An 18,926-nucleotide genomic window follows, 5' to 3' on the forward strand; every position below is an offset into this window, starting at 1 on the left:
TGGCGATGACCATGAGGTGGTCTACGTGGACGCAGCGGAGTACACGTCACGCTCCCGTATGACCCTGGCGGTAGCCGACAATCAAGGAAAGCTGACCTCCAGCTCAATCATCACCAATTCTACCACAGAGGCAGAAGAGACAGACATCGTGCTCGCTCTCATTTCTACATCTGCCACAAAAATTATCTCTGACTCTAAATCTGCCATTCTCAACTATGCCAATGGCTACATATCCTGCACTGCTGTTTGTTTACTATGCTTCTGGCAGCCCTGGTGCCCTATAACCCTCATCTGGACGCCAGCACATGCCTGCCTCCCTGGCAACGAGGAGGCTCATTCCTTAGCCCGAGGTCTCGCATTCCGGGCAGAAGTCGAGCCCCTTGTACGGGCCGAGGAGCGCCTGCTCTCCTTCCGTGATATTCTCTCATGCTACCGGGAACAACGAAGGGAGTACGCACCCCCAGCCTCATCCCTCACCATAGCGCAGGCCGCACATGGGCGACGCCTACAAACTCTGACTGCTCCATACCCCATACTACTATATGCCCGATACCCAGACCAATTCCCCTCGTCGTGCAAACTTTGCCTCAAACAAGGAGACTTTCTACACACCCTGCTCAAATGCCCCACCTTCCCTCAACCCCCATCACCGACCGTGGTGGAGTCTTACGGGGAGACTCTTATGACCGAAATTTCTCCTCAAGGCCAGCGCCGGCTCATCTCCAGCGCTCTGAGAAGGATTGCTCTCCAAGGGCTATCCTTCGCTTTGTAGAGGTGCCTCCTCACAGTGAGGGAGCATCCAAGTGCCATGTAGGGGGCTTCACCCCCACCATTTACATCGTTGGCAATAAAAGTTTCCACCACCACCAAATTATTCCGGAGCCCTCCTACGGTACCTCTCTCTCTTCCTTCTGTCACTCCCATCTTCCTCCCTTCCCTTACGGTTGCGAGAGAGAGAACAACTTTATTAGCCACTTGAGGGTTGGGAGTTAGGGCAGGTGGGCTGAGTGTGGCCCCCGGGTGGGGGTGACAACTTGAGCCCATGAGTTGTGTCTTCTAGCATGGTCTCGCAAGAAGCTCCAACCCTCACTCCAACCCAACCCTCCGTGGAGGGACCTGGCAGTAATGTTTGTAGGGGCAGGTTACCCTCGCATCCCCAGAGGATATGTGCCTGAGTGGCAAACACTCCGTGGTCGCAATTACGACAGACGGGGTCATATTCCCCGTCAGTGATGAGGTATAGTCTAGAATGACTTAGAAGACGCCATAATGGATGCATCGGCCGCTTTACGATGGAGGCAAAAAGCATGAGGCGCTCTGTCAGTGCATGTTAAAGACCCCCAGGTGGACGAAATGATTCCGAAGCCCTCCACTATATGACACATTTTCCTCTTCTTTCATTCACACCTTCCTCGAGCCCTACCCTTCTCGAAATAAAGCAAATGCCCTTATTTGTGTGGCCCAACATTCGTACAATAGAAACTGCTTTCATCAATCCCATAAAAATGGCAAGAAAACGTGATCAAATGAGGTGAGAGGTTTACCTTCAAACTCTGCTAATGATATTTAGAACAATTTTTATTCAGGTTTATCAACAGCTGTTAACACTTCAACTAATTTTTCAATCAGTATTCTCGGGAATCCAATCGATCATACGTCGCACTGCTAGCACAACTAATCCGGTTATTGAATCCGTTTTCCTTCCCACTGTCACGGAATTACTTCACTATTTATTTGGCAGCATTGGCAGGTGTCAATCAACAGGAATTGATAAATTTTCAGGTTTGATCTTTACAAGAATTTCGGCATTCTGAAGAATATTTTATTAGAAATCCTAAATTGGATGGTGGCAAGGGAAAGCAATCCTACACTGTTAAAAACAGTGATAGTTTGGCCACTTCCCAAAGGTGGTGATGCTAAGTGTGTGCAGAATTATCTCCCCGTTTTCGTCCTGCCTAGTTTAACGGAAGTTTTTGAAAAACATATATTCTTAGTAATGGACAGCTTTGCTTACAAATGGGCGGGAGGGGGGGGCCTTTTCCAAATGTCAATATGGTTTTATCGAAAAAGGACCACTCAAGCTTACGAAATGAGTGACCATTTGTTTACTTCACTTGAAAGAAATCTTGTATCATGTGAGCCTTTTCTAGATATTGCAAAAGCATTTGACAGTGTATGCCAGGCTTTATTGCTAAATAAGCTGTACGATTTAGGTTTTGTGCTCCTTTTCTTCAGTTGTTACATAATTTCCTTGCAGATCATTCCCAGCTTGTTTCCATTTCAAACATTTGCAGCTCCCACGTTTTTCTTGAGGCTGATGTACCACAAGGCTCCATATAGTCTTCCTTGCTTTTTAATGTGTACATTAAGGACGTGTGTAGCATTACCCACCTGCAAGCTATTTCAATATGCAGATGATACTGCTCTTGTAGCTACGAATATAAATTTTTCAAATGCATTCTCAATCGTTCAGACGACGATGTCTGAAAATTAAAGGAATGGTCTGAAATGAATTTGATTGACACTAATCATTCTAAAACAAGTTTTGTTTGCTTCCATAGCACACTCGAGACTGCCTCACTTTCTTGCTCACTTTATTTGCACACACCTAGATGTATCAGTTGTTCATGCCCTCCAATAAATTTTTCGGATTCAGTAAAGTATGTAGGCATGTGGTTAGATTCCGGTCTTCTTTTTTCTATTCACATATCCAACATACAGCATGGTTCATCTTTGACTTTACACAATTAAAAAAAAATAGGCTCTGATTTAGAGGAGCACCTTTTCATCGCATTGTCAGCAATGTAGTACATCAGACTACAGCTAAGATGTGTTAACTAATATTGAATAGTTAACTTTCTAATGATTAATGTTAGGCTCCTTAATTATTTAGAGGCGAGTAGCACACTATAAGTAGTATCCATATCAGTTTTTAGAATTTTGAAAACTTGCTTACCCTCGGCGCTGTGACCCAACAAAGTTTGGCAATTTTGACGAGTGCTGTGCACTTGAGAGGTTGCTTTGCTTGCAAGCTTCTCGAAAGCGCATATATTTTGGAGCACTATATCCAAAATTTGTTGTGCCACAGCAGCAAGAGTAACCGAGTTTTCGAAATTCTAAAAACTGCTATGGGTACTACTTACGGTGGGGTACACACCTTGCAATAAATAAGTGCCCTAACGATAATAGTTAAAAAGTTACCCATTCAGTAATAGTTAACCAGCCTGCTATTTAACACATCATGACTCTATTCAGATGTACTACACCGCTGACAGTGGTATCCTGAAAAAAGCGGTATTCTAACTAAAGAAGCTATGTTAAATATTGTGCAATTCTGTATATGCCGAACTTCGGAATGTTTATTTTATTAAATCAAAATGTTTTTACCTCAAACTGTTGGTTCATTTTTGAGCCTACAGTGTACTCAGGAATGGAATTACAACAATTGTTCATTGTTTTGGTATCTGGCATCAACATGTAAAAAGTGTTACTTATAGAGTACAGACTCCACAGGACGTGAACTTTTTTTATGACCTTTACATCATGTACCTGCATTTTCAGTTCTCACACAGGTACCAGATTTGGCAAATCTACTCATGCCTATTATATAAGAGACATAGTTAATGCTGTTCCCTTGGAAATTAATTCCTGCGAGTCTGTACGCAACACTCAATGACTGAATAAATGAACATTTAAAACCGAAAGGAATTATATGTGGAATAATTATGGGCTGCATAGTTTTTCTGTATTATTGTGAAACATGTTCTTGGTTTCCACCTGTTTTGTGCTCTTTTTTTTAACTGCTCAAAATTAGCTTCGTTTCAATGTCACTTTTTTTTTCTCTAAAATAATCAATTTTTGTGGCTGAATCCTGTTGACTGTCAGGCTTGACAAGCCACTTAGGCAAACCCGATTTCTGGAATTGTACTGGTATGTGTGTAAATAAAATTATTAATTGTATTGTGCACATCCATCCGCTAAGATGATAGCGTTTTTTTCTCCTTGATGACATGCAGTCTTCATCATCATCAGCCCGAGTACAAATTGTTACAATTGCGCCAAGCTTGCCGACAAGCGTCCCCATGCTGCAAAGAAGGAATGGTGTACAACTGGTACCATGAAGCTTGGTGATATCAGATGTGATGCAGTCTCCTAGTGTCTGCTACTTAGTGTGCTGCTGCACAATCCGTTCTCAATAAAAGCTGTTCTTTTCCTACAGCGAGCATCTGAATTAATGCTTCCTGCCTTTTCCTTTGTTGCCTTAAGTAAGCAGTCACGGTAGACTGATTTCATATTTTCTTTGGAAGTGCTTTTCCAAGAAGAAACAGACTTCGTGGTGCTTCCAAGGTTGATGCAGCCTCTCTCCCTACACAAGAAATATTTTAATGCCCTGCCATACACCAGGGGCCAAATCCATGAGACTGTTCGCTTTGGAACCGACTCACTCGCGCCACCCGACGTCACGCGGTGACACGGCCAATCTCGTGTGGTGGTGGCCTACGAAGAAGTGAGCTGGTTCCAAACTGAACCATCTCGTGGATTCAACCCCAGGAGCATTGACATCTGCTACAACTGCTGGCTGAAGGCAGAGATGAACTGCCAAGAACACAACATGCAGAGCTTGATGTGCAGTTATAAATATTTATTTGCTAACAGTCTTGCTTTCATATATATATATATTACAGGCAGCAACAATGTATCAAGCAGCTGCAGCAGGGCACGGTTTATCCAGTCACAGAAAATGCAGTCCCTGCCAATGCACTGCAGCATCACTGAACATTGGTATGTCAAAGCTCTCAAGTCTGTATGCAGCGGAAAATAAAGGAAACAAGACGGCATGCACACTGGATTTCTGAACCTGCACAACATACAGCTGCAACAACCTGCTGCTGTTCGCTGCAAACACGCTTTTAAGCAGTACACTGCAACATTCTTAACCAGTCTTGCAATGATTCCAATCTAGTCGAATAAATAAAAAAAAAAAAGATGACAGCTGTACAGGGCTTAAAACGTCAGTCACTGCAGTGTATGCACAGGAGTTCATTTTGACGCAGTATGTATATATACATGAAATATACGACCACAAAAGACCAACAGACGTAACAAATTGGGGGACATTTGCAGCAGTGAACAGGGTGAGCCTTGCAGTCCACTTCAAATATAGATCATAAAGTTTAAAACAACAAAACGCTGGCAGCAGAGAGGACACAAGTACCCTGAGCCAATGTCCTCTAAATCGATTCGGGTCTGCAACAGTCTGCAGGCACGAAAACAAAACAAAAAAACAGGGAGAGAGGTCACTGAAGTCTTTAGCGGAAAGCAGGGAAACCATAGAGCAAAAAAATGACAGACAGAAGACCATTATACACTGCCACAGATGAAAGAGCCACCACCAGAAGCAAAAAATGCACATTCCCTATCTCGTTTTCAACGTCAGTTTCGTAATGCACACGAAAATGGAGAATCTCCGAACCTCCACCACACATCACACAGCTGCCACCTCGCCTGACAGCAGCCACAACAGAAAGAGCGCACGGCAAAGACGATGACGACGATGTTCACTTCGGACAACAGACCGGGCCGGAAGGGTGTTCACACGCACGCCACACGCACCCAGCGTCACTTCCTGTATGCATCCATATACAATAGTTATATATTTCTGTATGCTCAAGAAAATCACAGTTTGGTTTACTTGCTTCAGTCCTGCCCTGCATGACATGACTATTCTTCTTCAAGGAGAGGAGAACGAAACGGAGCTGGGAGCATGTGCTAGATGAGATGGACAACACACACACACATGCACACCACACACACAAAAAGAAATTTCATTGCACAGGGGTGGCTGTCGAGCAAAGACTTGAAAAGAGCAAGAATTCCGAGCAGTCAGATGTTAAAAGAAGGTTCGGAGGGCATCTAGGAGGCAAAGCACAAAACTTGCAAGCACTGGACACAGTCACCCACCTCTGGCAACTTGTGTCAACCTAGACATAGCACTTCATGCAAGAAAGAGAAACACAGAAAAAACAAAAAAGAGAACAGGAATGGGATGAGGCTCTAAGTTGAGAAATGTGGAACAAATCCCACAACGTATCTGGGCTGCTTTCGAGCTTGCGGAGGAACGGCAGAAGAAGACGATGACGCATTCAGATGATGTTGAGGAGCCTTATTGTTGCACGCAATGTTGAGATGTCGTGGAGGAGAGGTACTGAAGGAAGAATGGCATGGTTGCAGCTTTCTTTTTTCATGCTGTACACCACCACAAAGCAGCATGGCAGAGTTGAGCGCGATGCTAAGACCAGGACTTGTTGTAGCCTTTCCAGTCAGCTGGAGGTGCCACATACACCCGGCGGCCCTTGTAGAGGACAGACACTACCCCACGGTAACCAGTCCGGGGTACGCCAGACTGCACGAGAAAACGAGTTTATGACAAACTGGTCGAAAGATCAGAGCAAGATTACAGCAGTTTAGTTTTAGCTGCTCCTTACAGAAATTATGAAATTCTTGCGTTACTCTGTCTAAACCTCGAAACTCCGCGGGAGCAGATACTCCAGAGAACAGCACGAGCACCACATGTTGGTTCATCAGCATGAACAGTAGCCTTTATTGTACTTACTCTTACCCACGCCAAGTACAGATACAATCTTAATCCCAGTAGATCTACCTCGCTTCCCCTCACATGTACAAACATTTGGCCCTGTTGACATATACAGCTAAGCTTTGACTGCGCTTCACCTTCGCCGCAGTACTCTCCCCTCCTCCCTCGCTGCACTCTCCCTCACTCACCTGACACATGGCGTCATGGTCACGCGGTGAGTGCATGATGTGAAGCACCTGCACTACGTAATCCGTGCACTGAAGGCGACTGAGTTCACTGAGAGTGCAGCGGCACCATCCATCAGCACAGCGCAAGAACTCAGCAGTGTCGACAGCGTTATGCATGCCAGCGTTGGAAGGCTAGCAGAAATTGTTCTCACTGCAGAACCACAAGAAGTTTTCTGGGAGAAGATGTTCAGCATGCACCAAAAACCAAGAAACTGTTGGATGATATGTCTACAAGCACTGCCAACAGTACATAAAACCTGTTAGGTTTTAAATGGGGTGCATTACGTGCACTGCGCAACAGCAGGTCAGCCACCAACAGAGCTTTCATTGTGCACATATGCTTTACAAGTGAACATCTTTCACATTTTGCTTGGCTTATGTTTAGATGTTTGACTTTTCGGCTTTTTTTTTTTTGAAAATTTCGTGGACTTTTTTCAGAGTTTATTTCAGAGTGCATTTTTCAGTTTTTTTTCTGCAAATGCCATTTCATCTGGATGCAATGTTTTTTTGTTCTTTTTTTTTCTTCAGTGATACGTCTTATTCCTGTGTGGTCAAAAGCCACTTGAAGTTTCTCTTGGCTTTTTGTGACCTTGAGCATTTGATATACCAGAAATTAACTCACTAGTGGCTGTTAATTACTAGTAAGGCACTTGCAGTAGTGCTTAATTGTAGAAGGAAGTGCCGTCAGCAATGAAAACTGTCGTCAATAGAAAAAAGTAATGGAAATGAAATGACAGGTGGAAGTTGATTTCTAAAGCTTGGGTTGCCATGTTAGCACTGGGCATAAGCACGTGAGGACAGTGAAACAGCCCTGCGCTAGGAGATGACTGGCGGTAAAATGGAACTTCCTAGTCTGCAGAGGCATGTAAGGTAGTGAAGCAAGACTTCAAGATGCACGACTGCGCTACTTAATCCGACGATACATCGTCTCACCACGTCCCTGACTTCCATGCATTATTCCTCTCTGCTGACAGAGTAGCCTTCTGAATACTGGCCTTTTTCGGTTAAAACCAAATTTCAAAAATTGAATTCGGTGTAATTATATCGTTTTTTCTCGGTTTGAAGCAAAAGTCCAACTCATAATTATGGTTTATGGTTTCTGGGGTTAAACCCCCAAAGTGACTCAGGCTATGAGGGATGCCGTAGTGAAGGGCTCCGGAAATTTCAACCACCTGGGGTTCTTTAGCGTGCACTGACATCGCACAGTACATAGGCCTCTAGAATTTCGCCTCCATCGATATACAACCGCCGCAGCCGGGATCGAACCTGCGTCTTTCGGGTACTTGTGTCACAACTATAATTCATTTTTTCAAGCTTGGCTTATAGACTGCCTAGGAGGTCTACACTTTTCAATTTTAAAATAAGATTTTAGAAGATGGGTCCCTCGGATCGTAGTCATGCCTGCCATCGGGCATGCATTGCAGCCTGAGCTGGCATGATGTACCAGGCAATTCAGGCTTCAGGAAGGATGTTCAAACAATCACTTGCCATGCCGCTCATACCTAAAATGGGGAAGCCCGCCCGGACCAACATGCGTGAAACTGGCAGTATCCAAATTCGCAAGTGTCGGATACCACAGACTTGCATGGGTAACACGGAAAGCCGAACTAGGTAGGACATTATGTGGAAATGGCGCAAAACACAGCAGAAAAGAAGATGGGACGAGCGCTTTTAGTGAGAACCAGGTTGACAGTCCAAATTATCCCAATTTCTTCATAACAATGTTTCCTTAATGGTCAAAGATAACAGGCCTCTGCTGTCTTCTCTTAATGTGCTAGCACTAGAACCACCATATTGAAAAAATCTGTTAATCCACCTGTGCGTCTCAAGCATCGGTAAGACCATGAGGTAGAGTCCCTCTCCACACGGAGAGGGAATCCACCTTGCCACTTTCAAAGGAGACCGGGAGGGCGAATGAAAGTGGGTGGGAAGACAAAAAGGGCATGGCTAGGGAATGCAGCCCGACAAAAACAAGGATAAACGAAGAAGTTGACATGACGTGCTGACCATTACCAACACATTTAGTATTCATAGCAAAGAGCAGCTTTTATAATGCCATCCATAACCCATGTGACCTGATAAAACATCAAGTGTGGGAAAACTATTTAAAAAAAAACACATTGCACAGAACACCATGGAAGCCCAATGAGAACAATACAAGGCAGATTTCATGCAAAGTCAAGTCGACATTACAACGTTCTAAAAAACTTCGACTCCTTGTCTGAAGGTAAAATTGAAGGAGTGCTGATGCACTGGTCTCCAGCTTTGGCAATCAGCCGTGCCTCAATGATGACCCTTTCGATTTCAGTCCTTGAACGTGCTTTATTAACTGTGCTCCTGTAGAATGGTTCACTCCCTTCGGAGCTCTTGCAATAGTCGTCCAGGTGCCCGCCGCTTTTATTACGTACGAACCAGCAGTATTCAAGCAGTCCCTCATTGAGGCACCTACCGGTTTGCCCGATATACACTCTCCCACGCTTCAAAGAAAGAAAGAAGGGGCGTGATATTGGTTCAGCCAATCAGCGGGTACTGCCCGCCTTGTGCTGGTGCCGGTTCATGCCATGATTCGTGATCTCCATGTGTAAAAAGAAATTGTCAATTTGTGCACAAGTCGGCGCCGCAAACGAAAAAAGAAACTGCATGCCATAAATTTGGCTTACTCATGCAGGCAGGTAGTGCAACAGCAAAGTTCCGGTTCTTGAGGTAACCTCTGCAGTGTGCACACCACTAGGATCCAAAATTACAGGACTGTTGGCAGTTCAGTTTGCCTCTTAGTTAACTGGGCCATACACAAGTGGAAAACATGGAAGTTGTGCCGTTTTATTGCCTCTGATCACCATCTGCCTCTGACTGTAGATCTTAATTGCAATTACATCATTAAGTGGCTGCTACATTTAGCTGCACCCCGACGCCACCAGCAGGAAGCATATCGAACCAAAAACACACAAACTGAGTGTACCCGAAACGTTACTTGCTTCAGATGAATACCGTGAAAACGCATGTAAAGGCCGCACTTTTTTTGCCAGATTCGAAGGAAAAAATCAAGACTAAAACTTTTCTTTCAAATAATTCAAGGGCACTTCAAGATAAAATCAGATAGATATGTTCAGCCTCCGGGAAGACGGAGCGCGAGAACAAGCCACACTCGATCGATCAAGCCTTACGACTCACGTATTGATGTTTTTCGTTACTCTTCTTTTCCTGATGTGATCGAAATTTGGAATGCTTTGCCTGTTGAAGTTGTCGAACAATCGGAAGTGCACAAGTTCGAACGTTCTATTGATATTTTGTGTCGGGGGCACCCAACTTGATGTTATGAGACATGAATTTTTTCTGTTGTACATTGCATTGTATTCCCTCCCTGTAACGACCCTCAAGCGAGGGTCAACAGTATCAATAAAAAAAAAAAAGATTCGAGGGCCAATTTTAGGGGTGCGGCCCATACACGCGATGTGTGAAAAAAGTTTTTTTTTTTTAAGTAAAAACACACCATTCAGGGAATGAGTGGCATTTATTCTCATTCTAAGTTCAATCGTCACTCGCGGACTCCTCTGACCTCGTGCTGTGCTCTGCTGCACGCGCTTCCCATAAGAAATCACGCAGCGCATCCGCTGCCAGTGTGTAGCCGTTGTTCCGCACTTCCATCACATAGCAGAGCAGCTCTTCTTACAGTTCAGGAAACTTGCACTGCTTGCCACAGAAAGTGGGCATTTTGCAGCTTGTGTCCCTCAATGCATCCTTCTGGTTGCACCATCGTCGGACGCACTTCTCGGCCATATCGAATTTCCTGCCCGCTGCACGCTTGCCGTGTTCGAGAGCAAACTGCCAGCCGTGTAGCTATTAAGGTGCTTGCCCATCGTGCTAAAACTGAAATGCTCGACGGCAGCACACGAAAGCCACAACTACAGTGAACTAACACGCTACCGCAACTCCCATGCCCGTGCCTTTGACAGCCACAAAAAGCTGGAGCTGTTGACATTGATGCCGATATAGAAAGCGTGAACTCGCGGGGGAGGAGAAAGTTGACGATGATGATTATGAGCCGCGGCCTCGGGCGCCATACGTGGGCGGCACCTGGAAGCTCATATGCACGTGTGCAGTCTCCGCTATCAAGTGCTGCTCACTGCCGGAGCTGATTGCAGAGGCCACGGTGCATGCATTTCGAAGGCTATTCCCACGTGGGTCGTGGAAAGTTCAGGTGTGGCCCTTACACGCGTTTATATGGTACTTCACTTGAGATAAGATTTCGAATACCAAAAACTCACATCGAATCAAATATCGAGCACTTTAGTATTCGACCGAATTTTCGAAATGTTTGAATATTTGCACAAGCTTAGCATTTTCACATTGATTTCGACTCCACAGAAATGCAGCTGTAGTGGCAAGGGTCTGACCCCCCGTCCCTGGACTCAACAGCCGAATGCCATGGCCACTAAGCCAGTGTGGTAGGTTGCCGAGCATTCACCATGCACTTAAAAATTTGCGAATGAAGCATTTGATGGTCATGGCAGGAAGAAGCGTCATATATACCTTGAAGTCGTCCATGATGGAGAGCTTCTTGGCAATGGTCTTGAACTGCTCCTTGGAAGTGTAGGTGATGCGGATGGCCCCTTTGGCCTCCAGACTGCCCCGCATGAGCTGAGTCAGCGTCACCGGTGGGGAGCCGTACACCTCTTTCACAAAGGCTACGTCGTAGTTATCCTGCATGCAAACACACAAAGAAAAGAAGGACCATCGATGAAAGGATGATAGAGAATACTGCACTGCCCACACCTTACACACAGGCAGAAGCTACATGGTAGCATTACCGGAGACATGAAGTTCAGGCATTGCTCCCAGCACCACTGCGACACAAGTGCACAAAACGACTAAAGCATATGCACCAAAAAAGGTCTTCACCTTAATGGGTGGGTCAACACTGATCAATAGATAATGCTAACTGAGCAGTCATATTACCGGTAAAATGCAATTTTGACCACAAAAATTTTCAATTTAGAACACTTTGGAGCAGAGGAAAGTCAATTTAGGAGCAGTCTGGGACACTAAAATTTCTAATCTGGAGCCCTCCGGGGTAATAAAAACATTGATTTAGAAGCACTCTGGAGCATGTAGCTTTTAGTTTCCGCATCTGTTTGGCAAACAACGCTAGAAAAGTTTGAGTGCGATGCAAAGATGTCCTACACCATTAAGATTGTTACTACTGGCACAAAGTGGCACCTGAGAGGTCTCCAATTCTATGTTTTTATGCTTGTACACTTGAAGAGGAAATACCTTTGCAAAATACATCATATAATGTTTAGTTGAACAGCACATACACCGCATGTACTCTCGAGCACAGTAGCTCAAATGTGTGGCTCTTTCCTTTTCTTTTCAAAGCTTAAAACGCTGTCACATCTTCACACTCCTCTCAGATCTCCTTCTCGACATGTATGCTGTTCGTGGTTTGTAAGTGAAAGAGAAACGGGCAGCGGCTTGAAAACGTATGCCAAAACTTCACCAAACTTTAGAATGCACGTGCGTGCATACAACATGAAACATACACCAAGCAAGTTTGCTTTGCAACAGTTATTTCTGTCCATTTACTGCAAACTTTGGGACATAAGAAAAGAATGTTGTGTGACAGTCATGTTCGTTATAAGTGGGCTTCAACCAACCTGAACCTTTTGAAATGGCGGTGACAACTAAGGCTGTCTGCCTGGAAAGCCAGCACATGGTGCCGCCCAATTCAAAAGTACCAAGTTTGGAGCAGTTTGTTGCATTTTTCCCAGTTTTTATCAGGATGGTGCAGCTTATCTGGTTTGGCACAGTTTGGTGCATTTGGCGCAATGGTGGTGTAACTGAGTGAGCATGTCTTGTCATCACTGTGTGATCAAGATAAGTGACCATGCAATGTACCATGCAGTGTCCACTGTAGTGCAAGAAAGAAAAAAGAAACGGAAACAACATAACAAAGTACTAATATGATGCTCTGTTTCCCAGCCTGAGAACTTTGTGCTCCATGGCTATGGTACCTTTTATAAACGAGACCTTTCACACAAATCAAAGGTACAATAAGGTTCTATTTTCTTTTTGTTTTGCTCTGCTTTTTCAAAACTAACATGCCATTTAAGCTTAACACTAACGAGAATACTATAGATATGTGCGCCTTCAAAAAGCAGCATCACGTTACGGCACCAATCTTCAAAATGATAGCTACCCAAACAATGTATGCCCTTTTAGTTCTTGTGTGCTATTGTGCACACTGTTCTCCGACAATAAATTTAATTCCCTGTGCCGATGCCCTCTGTTGACAGCTAGTGGAATTATGTAACACAAACATGAAACCGATACAATTTCATGAGATCACAACATTCATTAAGGATAACATTACTTGTTTTAGGACATTCCATGTTTTAGAAGCGCTGGACTCTGTAACGCCAATTTTCATACAATTTTCCTACCAGGAAGCAAAATATTTGAGTCATTCAATATTCATGCAACCTAAAAGAAAAGAGGCCAAAACACCATCCTCGGAGTAAAAGAAACCTATTCACGTATTTAATGCAGAAATGTGTTTTGGGACCTGTTTGCCAGAATTTCGTGACACCACTTTTGCACCTACCCTCTCAAGTTTAAATTTTTATTAGAGAGCAACATCACATTTTGAATAGAGAGCAATATGCTATATTTTTAATAGGGAGCAATGGATAGAGAGAGGAATAGATGGCAGAAAAAAAAATCCGGCAGAATCACATCCCCACACAAATACTCATCCATAGTCTCAAATAAGTAGTTTTGCACACATTCAGAGAATTATGTGCAACTGACGGGTAAGTCTAAACCACACTGGCAGCAGAAATGACCTTGAGTGCAATCACTGTTTGATGCAGATTATCGATCACCCACTGACCTTCTTCAGGTAGCTGAGATCCTTGCTAGTGAAAGGCACAAACTTTTTGTTGAGTTGGATGAACTTGAGGTGCTTCTCGTAGAAGAGCCCACTGGAAGGGAGGGAAGGAAGGAAGTAGCCATATTTAGATAGCACACAGAACAGTATCGTTAAAGGGTCCCTGTAAGTGGACTTTTGCCAGTCCCCTCTTGGATTTTTACTTTACTACATGCATGGATAGTGCGTATATACATGTATGCATAAGAGAGAAAGAAAGAGAAAGAGAGAAAGAGGAAGAGAGAAAGAGAAAGACAAAGAGAGAAAGAGAGAGCAAAAGAGAGAGTGAGTGAGTGAGTGAGTGTCTGTGTGTGTTACACAAGAACACAAATTTTTGAAGCCTCTTGCCATCCTCAGAAGCTTTTCCTCCTACATGAATAATTTTGTTGCGTCACTGAAAAAACTCCACAGGCCAGCTGTCAGAAACGAAGATGGAAACCTTTAGTACATTCCTGTGTGGAAGAACTAGGCCCTATAAAATTTTTTTTTTCAGAAAGGAAATGACTGTGCACGCACGCGTGGGATTAAAAGACAGAAGAGAAAAGGTGAAACACAGGACATTCTGATGACAGTGCACACTTGCAGAACATGTATGTAACTGATTCTTATGTAACTGTGATAATTTTGTGGCGTTATGTACACCATACTTACTCGTGTAATACCCCTCTCTCCACACTTTTGCCGCAATTTTTTTTTTTTAAAGCGTTCACTGTGCTCCTCAGTTTCGAGATGTCCACTGTGCGGACCTTGGCAGCATGCCACGCTCCTGTGAGGGTGTAGTGCTTAAGTGAAGTTGGCAAAGCTCCAAGACACTGTGTGCCCTTGACAGGAGTACCGGCGGCTTCCTCAGCGCGTGGCTGCACAACTGTATGCTCAGAAAGTCGCCAAGCGCTCAGAGTGCAGCAGTTTAAACCGGAACACTACAAGACATCCTCTACACTGAAATGTTATGGAGAAAGTGGGATCTACAGAACCCCCAAGCGAACTGGCAAGATCGGGAGTGAAAATGCCTAACCCATTTCACACCACAGCCGACGCTTAAGTATTCCCGTTAAACACTCACAACCATTCTGCGAGTTTTTTAACCTACCACAAGAAACGCGCACCTGACCCTCAAGGCCAGTGTTCAGCAAGTTCGCTTTATGTCGCCACGACTGGCCGGTGCTGTCGATGTCAAAGCTCGTCGGATGGCAATGCAATACAGCAAACACCTTTCGAAGTGAACGATGCTAAAACACAAGAATGCGGCCGACCGCATGCCTTTGTTGATGATGGACGGACAGACAGGTGGACACACAAAAAGAAATTTCGAGTCATGTAAAAAAAATCCAACACAACTTTTTTCCCTCATGTAATGAACACTCCCCCCAAATTGACGTCAACTTTTTGGAAAAGAGTGAATTCATTACGCAAGTGAATACAGTTTTTGCAAAAAAGCATTTTTGCATACTGTGGGTTAACTTTACATAACGTATGACTTACAAAAATGTAGTATTTTGACTGAGTAGTTCTAGTCTAGAATTTTAATTATTCATGAAAAAACGTGCTGATGCAACTGCAAAACAAACAGATAACAATGAGGCAACCAAATTGCTGATTCAATCAATAAACCCATTCTGAATTCTTTTGCTAATTAAGTGTGGTATTCCTGTTAGTTGAACACTGGCAAGACTTGTTCAGAAGGGTAGCCGCCACAGGAACTTGCCTTGTGAAATAGCATGGACAAACATCGAGAGGTAAAACCTGTAAACCTAGCCATGAACAACATACTGGAGAAAGTTCTGCACTGCCCCTTGCGCTTGTTTCATCTGTCTCCCTCCTGTGTTGTCTGTTTTGAGCATAGTCTTTTTTTTTTTCAACACCATGCACCAACTAGCCCCCCAGAATGTATTACTAGGAAGCCCTCTTAAAGTTTAGTTTCTCAAAATCTATTCTTTCAAATCTTTGCTGCCGTGCATGCTACTAATTTTCCATCGTGCAAAAAAAAAAAAAAACGAAGGCTGGTGAAATGAAGACGAATTTCTCTGCATTCAGTTTAGAAACAGATGCTGCTTACTTGCTGACGCCAATTTTGCCAAAGGTCTTGGTACGAGAGATCTCTGGTCTGATGCAGGCTCGGTCTCTCCTCTGATCGGGCTGCCGTATCCAGTCGTCCCAAAACCTGCACAAACAGCACACATAGTACATGTGACAGGGTACTGCTTATTCATTTACACCACACGAAACCAAACCTTATCTCTTAAATCTTTTCCGTCTGCCTTTTCCTTCACACACAGAAAACACATGCACAGTAATGTGTCAAATGCAGGGTTGATGCAAACCATGGTTCCTCTATTTGTAGTCAACACCCTTAGTGTACGCCATGCACCTGTCACTTAAAATACGCGAAGCTGAAAAGCTCCCCTCAGGTACTAACCAAAAAGTTGATCAAAAAACACAACCATGAAGTTTCATAAAGATGGTATTTCCCGTAACCCCGCTCCTGTTACACAAAGAAATGCACTTTGCTGTGTCGCGGTTTCTCGACTAGATATAGAGCAGCAAGACGCTGCATGTACATCGCAAATTTATTTAAAGGGCCACAGAAAGGAGTATTTGAGATTGGCTTTAAAACGCTATGTAGAGTACAGGCCACCGAGCGTCCATGCCGCGTACGGGACCTTAAAAGCGAGCGGGAAATTTACAATCAATTTTTTAAAATTCCCGCTTTCACACCTCGCCACGACGCGCGGTTCCCGGGCTTTTGCGCGAAAACCTACGTCACGTCTTGCAAATGACGTTAACAGCCAGGGGTTATCATTGGTTCACAGCGCCATATTCTTTCAGACATCATGCGCTACAGCGGCCGTGGCCACTCCGCGCGTGCCGAAGATGGCGGAGGTAGGGGAGGGGCCGAGTGAATGGGGCCGGTGGAGGAGCGCCGCCGTTTTGGCGTGCGAAAGGAGAAGGAAAGGCACAAAGATGCGGAAGTTCAAATTTTGTCTGCATATAACTCAGTTTCCACAAAACGCATTAAAGTAATTCTTGCTGGGAGATAATTATGAACCGCCGTCTTTTATTGAGACCTTTATTGAGACCCCCTTTCCGGGTCCCTTTAATAATTTTCCAGATGATGTTTCTGAGGAGTCGCATTCTAAATTGGAGTACAGTTATCCCTCGTTATAACAAAATCGCTTTACTCAAAATACGTATCGCTTTATTCGAAATTTCTTCCAGTCTTGACCCAAACGCATTCATTTTAAGCCGCATTACTCGAAGCGCATGAACAGCTTGACCCGCTTAGAGCGAAGTGGCAAGCGGAGACATTGCCGCCGCCGAGCGGCAATGACCCTTTTGCGCATGGAGTGTCAAATTAATACCACCGACGAATTAGACTCATGCAGGTACAGAAGCCACAAAAGTACCAAACCTACGACTAATGACCTGCCTACTAGCGGGTACCAAGCAAGTGCCAAGAGCCCCCAGCTGTTTACAGCAGAGCGAACGGACGCTGTCAAATTCCATGATGCAGCGCGCCCAAACCGTTAATCTTGGTCGCAATCACACCGCTAGTGTCCCCCGTGATAGAATCCACACGAAAATAAAGTTTTCCTGATGCTTTGCGATGCTAGAAAACCGCGGTCTCTTGGATGCCGAAAAGTGGCTTAAAGACCGTGGGCCGACCTGCGCCGTAGCATTCCATGAGGTGCGCTCAATGAGCAAAGTTGTACCGCTCTAAAGAGTGCTTCTGGTGCTGAAACGTGCCAAAAAGCACAAAAGAAGTGTCCCTCCGATTATGGGCCCATTCACACTTGCAAGTCGCAGAGGTTGTGCAACTGTTTTGGTCAAAAAGCGATAGTCGCAAATGGTCGCATTGGCTGAGAAGTGACAGTCGCAGGCCAGTCGCTCGGCACTCGATTTTCCAGCATTGCGACTGCGAGCCGCAAACCGCTAAACTAATCAGCAAGCGAGCCAAGCTTTCGGCAACGATGCCGACCGCAGACACGCATGGCAACAAACTAAGCTGCTCCCCGGCTCCTGTAATCGTCACTAAGCCTAACTGTTTCGCATCGGCCAAAGCAGACGAAACTCTCGAAAGCGGGCGAACATCATTCCCGAGAGTTTTCGCTTCAAACTAGAAGGCGACCCACAGGTCACGCTTGCAAGTGTGAACAACGGTGTTTGTCGAGCGGCTGCCTGGTCACAAGCGACTTCTGGTCACATGCCCGTTGCCATGTTCGATGCGAGGAGATACGTTAACAAATCGGGAAGACAACTTTGGGTAACGCGGTCTAGAAATTTGCTTGCCACTCTCCATAATCGGCCTGTATAACAGTAAAACACAGATCCTAGCTTCGCTGTACTTTTGACGGTGCAAATTGACCGATAACTTGCCGAAAACATGAAAAATCCGAGCGTCGCCAGCGGCGAGTCAGGCTGTCAACATGGCAGGTCAACGCAACCATGGTGTTTCCCCAGCGATTTTCTCGAGCTGGCCATGCTTGATTCACACCATCCGATTAGACAAACGGTCAAAATCTGTGGTAGGGTCATTGAATATTGTTCCTAGACATTTGTCAACAGCATGTATGCGACGCTGCACGAACACCGACACTCGAACTGTAGAATTGGCACAGTGTCGTCGACAACGATGCGCCGAATAACTCTCGTTTTGCAAACTTCACGGCTACACACCTTGGGAAAAAAAATTGCCCAGTAATCATGCAAAGCCCCTACTTCAAAGCCATTTGGTTTTCACAATCGTGCTGTGTACCCGCAATGAGCGGCTAATCGTTTTTTGAGCACAACAAGCACAACCTCGGACTCTAGCCACGGCATTTGCGGCGCCTTCCAGCGTGATACTCTTGTAGCCTTCCATGACCCCCCCCGCTCACTGCCTTTTTTGCACCTGAATAAAGTTCTGCTTCACTGAATACATTGTATTTTGACATCCTCGCAGTTGCAGAGCATTTAAAATTTAAAGCTTGACTGCTTCCGCTTTTCTCGGGTGGTCGCTTATATCGAATTACCACTTAATGAATTTTTTTTGCCGTCCCGCTGACTTCGTTATAACGAGGGATTACTGCACTTATTAGACTACAATATACATGCACTCTCGGTTTGCAGCAGTTTAGTACTGGTGTCGCAACTCCTTATTGCAACTACTACTCCTTTGATTTTGTTTCGGTGCTTAGTGAAA

General features: G+C 44.7%; 1 protein-coding gene across 4 annotated transcripts in view; it reads right to left on the bottom strand.

Moving 5' to 3' along the window:
• Positions 1 to 4,621: 4,621 nt before the first annotated feature.
• The window catches only part of LOC144094106 (alpha-1,3-mannosyl-glycoprotein 2-beta-N-acetylglucosaminyltransferase-like), an 86,496-nt gene continuing 72,191 nt past the window's right edge, over positions 4,622 to 18,926 (bottom strand). For all 4 annotated transcript variants that reach the window (XM_077628018.1, XM_077628019.1, XM_077628017.1 and 1 more), the window contains exons 9-12: positions 15,804 to 15,908; positions 13,712 to 13,802; positions 11,353 to 11,523; positions 4,622 to 6,403 (exon numbers count right to left, since the gene is read on the bottom strand). In XM_077628018.1, the coding sequence (XP_077484144.1) occupies positions 6,290 to 6,403; positions 11,353 to 11,523; positions 13,712 to 13,802; positions 15,804 to 15,908 (481 nt within the window). In that variant the 3' untranslated portion in view covers positions 4,622 to 6,289. The remainder of the gene's footprint in view (positions 6,404 to 11,352; positions 11,524 to 13,711; positions 13,803 to 15,803; positions 15,909 to 18,926) is intronic.

The sequence above is a fragment of the Amblyomma americanum genome, chromosome 6 (genome assembly GCF_052857255.1).
Source record: "Amblyomma americanum isolate KBUSLIRL-KWMA chromosome 6, ASM5285725v1, whole genome shotgun sequence".
Taxonomy (NCBI): Eukaryota; Metazoa; Arthropoda; class Arachnida; order Ixodida; family Ixodidae; genus Amblyomma; species Amblyomma americanum.